The sequence below is a fragment of the Orycteropus afer genome, unplaced genomic scaffold, assembly GCF_000298275.1.
Source record: "Orycteropus afer afer isolate SDZICR_OR568_19922 unplaced genomic scaffold, OryAfe1.0 scaffold00058, whole genome shotgun sequence".
Lineage (NCBI taxonomy): Eukaryota > Metazoa > Chordata > Mammalia > Tubulidentata > Orycteropodidae > Orycteropus > Orycteropus afer.
In genome coordinates this window covers 10,534,276-10,542,098 of record NW_006921645.1, presented here as the reverse complement: position 1 = coordinate 10,542,098, position 7,823 = coordinate 10,534,276, and the positions used below count along the sequence as shown (strand labels likewise).

The window sequence follows — 7,823 nt, the reverse complement described above, 5'->3', positions numbered from 1 at the left end:
TCTGGTGTTCCCCCAACCTCCTGGCGCAGGCTAGATCTCTGGGGAGACCAGGAAACCATAGAGATAACACAGCCCAGAGCGTCTCTTCCCTTGTAGCCAAGAGTTGACGCCAGGCCGCTGGGCGGGGCCTACTGGGAGTCGAAGGCGGGGGAGAAGAGGGAAAAATCAGGAAGGGAAGGGCTAGCTAGGCTTGCAGCGCCTCGCAGCGGCCACGGCCGGAAGCGGTCGCGTCGGCCCTGCGGCGCTTGAGCCCTGACGCACGGAGAGAGCGAGCTAGAACGAGAGAGAAAGGGGTAGAAATGGCGGCTCCGCTCAGCTCCCGCTGAGGTTGGCGAAGCCGGCACAGGGTTGTGTGTCGGCCGGGAGCATCACTCCCGCCTCTCGCTACCTGCCTTCTCAAGCCGACTTCCTTTCTTCTATCCTACTCTCTCCTGTCTTCGTCCGTGCTCCGCAGTGTCCGGGCCAGGTTGTCGCTCCTGACCGGACTCAGTTCCACTGGCCCTGACTGCCCGGCCGGCGGATCGGCCTTACTCGCCTCTCCTGGGCGCGGCAGCCCCGGCGTGGATCTCGTCCTCCTGGCTGGACCATGGTGAACACCCGAAAGAGCTCTCTGCGCCTTCTCGGGTCCAAGTCTCCTGGGCCTGGGCCTGGGCCTGGGGCCGGAGCAGAGCCTGGGGCAACCGGAGGCAGTAGCCATTTCATCTCTTCTCGGACCCGCTCTTCTAAGACCCGCGCTGCCAGCTGCCCTGCTGCCAAGGCCGGGGGAAGCGGCGGCGTCGCTCTGGACGAGGCCCGGGTAAGAGCGCGGCGGCCCGTGTCCGAGGTTTTGGGAGTCTCGGCCCGGCCGCCCGGTGCTTTGTCTGACCGTGTTGCGGGCAGGAAGCCTCCAGTGGAGACCGTTTAGGCGGCTAGGGACAGGATCTGCGGGTGCGATGGAAGGTGGCAACGGGCACCGGGCTAGGAAGGGCCGCGACAAATTTTTTGGCCCTGCTCTTTTGTGTAAAGAACAGAACTTGAATACAGGAGGAGAAGGCTTTGAGGGACATTTGCTAGGGCATTAGAACAGTCTGCTTTCCCTGTCCTTGTCCTGACTCAGAGGGGAATTCTCAGGGAGCAAGAGCGAGGGGACGGAGCCCCTGGGTGGAAGGACTGGAGAGAAGTGAAAGTTTTCTGCGGTGTCAAACCCTTCTTGAAAGTGTGTCAGCTCTTGTCGATGCCTAACTTCAGTTTACTCCCAAACTGGGGGTGGTTCAAGTTGGTGAGGAAGTGAACAGAGAGCTCCAGCTGGCAGCCAGTCAGGGATGCCGAGAAAAGTTTGTAGCTGCAGTGACACCAACTTTAAAAACAAAATCAACGCTATAGCCTCTCCCGGCAGGACAGATCAAACATGATATTGTAGCTTTGATGCTGGAGATCCAGCTAGTTAACCGAGGTTCTAGTAAGGACAGAGCTTTCTGGGCACAAAGGGGGTGTGAAAGAAACATGTGGAATGTTTTAGATGGTAGGTGTTATTCCAAAATTGTATGACTGCTGTTATGAGAATAGTTTACAAAAAGTGAATTAACACCACTCTTGTCACACAGTTGCATAAGTGTTAGTTGAATGAATATATGCCTAAGGCGTTTGACTGCTAAGCAGAAGGCTGGCAGTTCAAACCCACCAGCTGCTCCTGGGAAAGCAGGTTGGGCAATCTACTTCAGTATTAATACCGCCTCAGAAACCCAAGGAAGGGTCGCTATGAGTTGGATCCGACTTGAGGACCGTGAGTTTGGTTTGTTTATATATATATATATTTACAAAAGTGGTGGGAAGATCTTGAGCTTTTATTACCCACAGTGTATAACTCAATAAGCTAGATAATCACTTTACAGGAATTGACAGGTGTGATTATGAGATTGGTCTTGAATTCAGAAGAGTCTACGCTTCTTTGTAGAAAGAGAGTACTTACCAAGACAGATTTGTCTGAGAAACGCTATTCATTAAAAACTTCTTTAAATCCACACCATTTTGTTAATTTTATGAGGGAAAACAGTTTTTAGTTCTATAGTGTCAACAAGTTTGCTGTTTGCTTGTGTTTTTTTTTTTTTCCTCGTTGTGCTTTATGGATTGTTCTGATATGAGTCAGAGAATGAATCTAGGCAAATACAACAGAAATATTTTACCAAATTACTCTGAAATATATTTATTGTATCTTTGAAAAGATTTTTGGCCTTTGTGCCCCCTAAAAATCTGGAAAATATTTTAAAGACTCAATCTTATTTCATAGAATATTTTGGGACTTACCAATCTCTTAGGTTGAAGTAGCAAAGCTAAATCTGAAAGTTGTGCAAACTGTTTAGCATAAGTATTCTGAAGAGTAGAGTTTCTCTAGAAGTGATTCCCGACTTTCTGAAGCTATCTTACTTTATTTTAAAATAAAAGTAAATTTAAGAAAAGTTCTGCCTGTTACACTTACGTACAAAGAAAATATTTAGAGTATCAGTGTTTTATTGTATCATGCTATGATTATCCAGTCTATTAGAGCAGTGTTTAATTTATCTGAAGCAATTAGCTCATCTATCACTGATCAGTTTTTGGTCCCATTTTTGAATTCATGGATATCATGCTGTCCTTACCCCCTGAGGAGTAAGGTGAGGTAATTTGTCAGGCAGCTGTTCTGGGGATGTTAAAAGGCAAGGAATCAATAATGTAGAAATGAACATTTGGTAGCTTTTAAATTGCTAGAAGAATGAAAGATATTAGAGCTCTTTATAATAAAGAAGGATGCTAATGGGACTATGCTTTAAGGACCTCTTTAAAATGTTTCAAGACCATAATAACAGCCTAATGAAGATTTAGATTGAAATATTTGTTTTTCAATTTTAAGATTTATGTGTGGCTTTAGTAGATGGTGGAATGATCTAATTGCTTTCTCAGATTTCAGAGATTTACTCATTGTATGCAGTGATTGGTCTTTTAGGATAAGCTGCAATTGTACTGGACTTAATAAGTTTTTGGATTATATATTTATGATGCAGACTGTATATTCCTTTGTTGTATATTTCTGAAGTAGGTTGATTTGAGTTCAGTAAGCTCTTCCTCTAAAGGTGGTTTTGTGTGACAGGACTTTAGTACTCTTCTTGGTTCACCTAAAGTACCTCTGTTGCTGTGGGATTTGCAATAGACATTGGCTAGTACTTAATGGAAAAAGGGGTGCTCATTCTGTTGTTTCAGGAAACTCTAATTTTTATAGGAAGAAAATTCCTACAAAATACTACTCTTTGTAGGATATGTAATTGAGAAACTTTTCTTTTTTCATCTTTGCGCTATTGTGCACATAATAACCCTTTATGCTGTCTTTTCTCTCCTCCTCCTTCCCCTCTGACTCTTTTTAGATTATTTACTTCACTGTATCTAGAGACATTTGATTTGCTCTAAAAAGCCATAGCACCAAGAACTGTTCCTATAGGTTTGCCTTTTGCCCAGGGAGATAAACATAGTATACATTTTACAAGTTATTGGAATGATTTTCTTGTACTTACACTTTTAGTGTCAAGTTGAATTGCACTGCCATGCAATTAGTTGTTATTACTCCTGTCTACAATAGGGTTTGTGTGTGTGTGTGTGTGTGTATGTATAAAGCTTTCAGTAATAAAGCTCTGTTAATCTGACCATCAGTAATTAGCATTTATTTGCTCTACCCAGGTGTTACCTCAGCAAGCATACTAATACTGTACTCTAGAATTAGACAACAATCTTTGAAAAACATTTCAACTCTTTTCCTACCTCTCTTTGTTGGGCCTGTTTGCTAGGCCATGTTACTCCTGCTTTTTCACTAGCTTTTTGAGATGGTCATTGACTCTTTTTAGAGTTCATCTCTTACTTGTGAAGATCAAGGTAAATACATAGAGTAACTTTATAGGTTAAGTGTTATGTTATGTAATTTTAATAAAAAAATTCCAGTCTTTCTGCACTATGCTCTTATCACTTTGTAATCCTCCTTGTCTAACACTCATAATATTTACCAACAAGCACAGTGGTAGAAACCGAGGGTTAATCATTGAAAAGAAGTCTGAGAAGGAAAAATAATAATACATGTCACTCTCAGATGAGTAGAGAAAAATACAAATTCCTCAGAATAGAGCAGATTTTTTTTCTGTCAAATTCAGAAATATTTCTCACTTGGAGCTCAATATGGAAGATCTTGGATGATGTGGGAAATAGTGTCTTCTGTTAAAATTTTGAACCAAAAGCAGAGGTGGAATTCATAGGATTGTCTCTAGTAAACAAAACACAAACCCACTGCCATTGAGTCAATTCCAACTCATAGCGACACACATAGAGTTTCTAAACCTATAAATCTTTATTGAAGCAGACTTCTTCATCTTTTTCCCATGGACCATCTGGTGGGGTTCAAAACTAGAAATACAGTTTTAAAAAATTCAGTTACTGGCCATTTCTGTAGTCCTTATATACAAACTTTCAAGTACTTGCTAGCTCATAGATGAAGCTTGCAACACCTGTAGAATTGAATACATATTCCTTAAATCATTTTCCCTGACTAGTATTCATTTGCTTTTCCCTTCTTATCTCACTGTTAGGTTTCTCTTCTTTTTAAGCTATATTTTTTTATGAGATTGGAGGTGGAAGAGAAAGTAAATTCATGTGCTCAGTTTGCTATTGCATTTTCTTAACTGGTTTTTTGAAAGGTCCTTGATTGCATGTCTCCATACCTATTATAGATAGACCTATAACCTCTGGAACTCAGCTGGACAAGTGATATCGGATCACCACTTGTTTTGAAATCTGAGGATCCCAATCAAAGGCTGCACCTGAGTACAGAGTGACCTTGTCTGTAAGACCTAACCAGGCATAGAAAAGTGATAAGATTCCTTTGAGTTGTATATTTGGCATTTCTTTTTGGACAAACACAGTGAAGTTTCATTTCTGTGCATTACTGTATTGATTTCTTGTATTTGGGTTTTTCGTCTTGTAATAGGAATATTGTCTATTTCTCTAACTCCAGGAGTGAAAAATGCATTTAAGTAAAGAACATTTGTGGTTTTTGGATTAAAAGTTCTGTGGAAGTACAAAGTTAGGGGAAAATATCATATATAAAATATATTAATTTTACTTAAATGTAAGCTAGACATTTTAGAGAGTAATGTATGCGACTTACATTAAATGATAGAAAAGACTTCTAGTTAAAGTTAATAGACTTTAACTTTTAGGTACTTTGTATTATATTAGCTTTAAGTACTCGGAGTATACTGCTGTCAGATCATAAACTTTAGATACTTTTGAATTATCAGTACTTTGGAATTAAATCATTTTTTCATTTTTAAATTGTCATAGTTTTATCTGGAGGTAGGATATATACCTTTCTCCCCTAGGCATTTCTGTTAGAGTAGACGACCATAAGCTCAATGAGCACATCTTTTGCTCACTAACTGCTGTATTACCAGTGCTTAGCACAGTGTTTGACGTATGGAAGGTACTCAATAAATATCTGCTAAATGAATGAATTAATAGCATATTGAAGAGCTGATGCATTTATGAAATGATTTTTGAAAATTATGGTGCTATGACTTTGAGACTTGAGTGTAAATAAAGCACAGTTCGCCCACCTTTAGGACTGTATATATACACATACACACACACAGACAGACAAACAGTATACATATGAAAAATTATTAACAAAATTCATCAGTTCAAGATAGGTGCCAAATGAATGACATGGTCAATTCAGTGTGAAAGAGTTCTAATACTTTACTCACTGAATGTTTTGATGGAACTGCTATTTTGATGTTCTTTAAAGAGATCTTGTTCACATCTATAGATCATCTTCACAGCTGTATCCTGAGTGCCTACAATCCTGAATTGTTCCGTATTCAGGGCACCAGCTCTAGGGGAAGGCTTTCTTTGTCAGTTGTAGGGGAAGGTCCTTATCTCCTTTCAACAGTGCCTGCTAGATACAACAGTGTTTGCTAGATACAGTGGTCAATCAGTATTTTTTGAATGAATGAATGCAAAGTATGCCGCCTTATTTTAAATTATTTTTGTGTTGTCTGCCTTCACTTTTGTTGTATTTAGTTGTTGCATTTTGCCCTTTTGCTCTTTTGGTGGTCACCTAGTAAGAAAAAACTAAAACCAAACTCACTGCCGTTGAGTCAGATCTGACTCATAGCGACCCCTCCTTGGGTTTCTGAGATAGTCTCTATGGAAGTAGATTGCCTAACTTTCCTTCCAAGGAGCGGCTGGTGGGTTTGAACCGCCAACCTTCTGGTTAGTAGTCAAATGCCTCAGGCACTAAGGAGAGGAGTAAACTAAGGTTTACTTAACATTTCATATGTGTCAGGTGTTTAATACTGTCTCATTTAATCCCTGCAACAACCTTGTAAGGCAGGTGCTGGTGCGTCCATTTTACAGCTGAAGAAAATGAGTTACCAAGGAGATTAAATGGTTTATCCAAGGCAAAATGGGTAGTAAGTTGTTGATGTTATGTAGGAGGGGTAATATTTAAATCTAATTCTATCTTTTCCAGTTGTATATCATCTTGTCTCATCTGTATTTCTTTACTTCATTACTCTTTCATGTTGTTCAGTCAGTAGTTGCCACCGAAATCTGAAAAAGTGAGGAAGGCTACTGCTAAAAAGTCAGAAAATAGTTGGATTCCACTAATAGCGACCCCTCCATGGGTTTCTGAGGCAGTATCACTATGGAAGTAGATTGCCCAATCTCCCTTCTGAGGAGTGGCTGGTGGGTTCTGGTTAGTAGTCAAATGCCTTACGTACAACACCACCAGAGCTCCCAGTATTTCTGTGTAGAACTGACTGTCTGGAGTTGTGGTGTCTTGGATTGTATTGGGACCAAAGGGGAACATAGCCTGTAGGGATATGAAATATAAGACATCGATTTTCAGTAATAGATTGCTGCCTGATCTTACTGGGTGGGGGTGGAAGTATAGGAAGAAGAACAGGCCTATTATGCACAGATTATTATTACAATATTTTTGCTTCCCAATATTTAAAAGATGTCTTGGGGAAAAAATCCCCATGAAAAGTCTAAGTTTGGTGCCTTGTGGTCACCAACAAAGGTGTACTTGTGCTGTTGTCTTCTCCTCTGCTTGGTAATATTGAAATATCGGTGTGCACATTTTCTTTTATGCTCTGGAAAACTATCTGTATGGGAGGTAAGTGTTTTCTGTGTGAGAAAAAAAGTCAGAATTTAAACCTCTTATAAAGATAGTATGTAATGGTTATGTCTGAAGATCATTGTTGTTGGTTGCAGATTCTGACTGACCCCAAGTGTGTGGAGTAGAATTGCACTCAATAGAGTTTTTAAGGCTGTGACCCTTTGGAAGCAGATTACCAGGCCTGTCTTCCAGAGTGCCTGTGGGTGGGTTCAAACTGCCCATATTCCAGCTAGTAGTCAAGCACTTAACCATTTATGTCCTCCACGGACTCCCATATATGAAGATGTTACTGTTGTTATTATGTGCCTTTGAGTGGATTTTGACTCCAAGTGACTTTATGGGGCAGAGTAGAATTACCCTACTGGATTCCTAGGCTGACATTTTTATAGAAGTAGCTGTCCAGGTCTTTTCTCCCATGGAGCAGCTGGTGGATTCGGACCGCTGACCTTTCAGTGAGCAGACTAGCACTTTAACCTTTGCACCACTAGAGCTCCTTGTCTACCAATGATTATGATTAAAAAAAAAAATCCATTGCTGTTGAGTCAATTCTGACTCATAGCAACCCTTATAAGGACATGTCGCCATAGAGTTTCCAAGGCTGTTTGTTGTTGTTGTTGTTATGTGCTGTCAAGTCGGACCCGACTCATAG

General features: G+C 40.8%; 1 protein-coding gene across 1 annotated transcript in view; it reads left to right on the top strand.

The window, feature by feature from the left end:
- Positions 1–586: 586 nt before the first annotated feature.
- The window catches only part of ATAD2B (ATPase family AAA domain containing 2B), a 262,920-nt gene continuing 255,683 nt past the window's right edge, over positions 587–7,823 (top strand). Inside the window, exon 1 of the mRNA XM_007939264.2 lies at positions 587–796. Within this exon, the coding sequence (XP_007937455.1) occupies positions 587–796 (210 nt within the window). The remainder of the gene's footprint in view (positions 797–7,823) is intronic.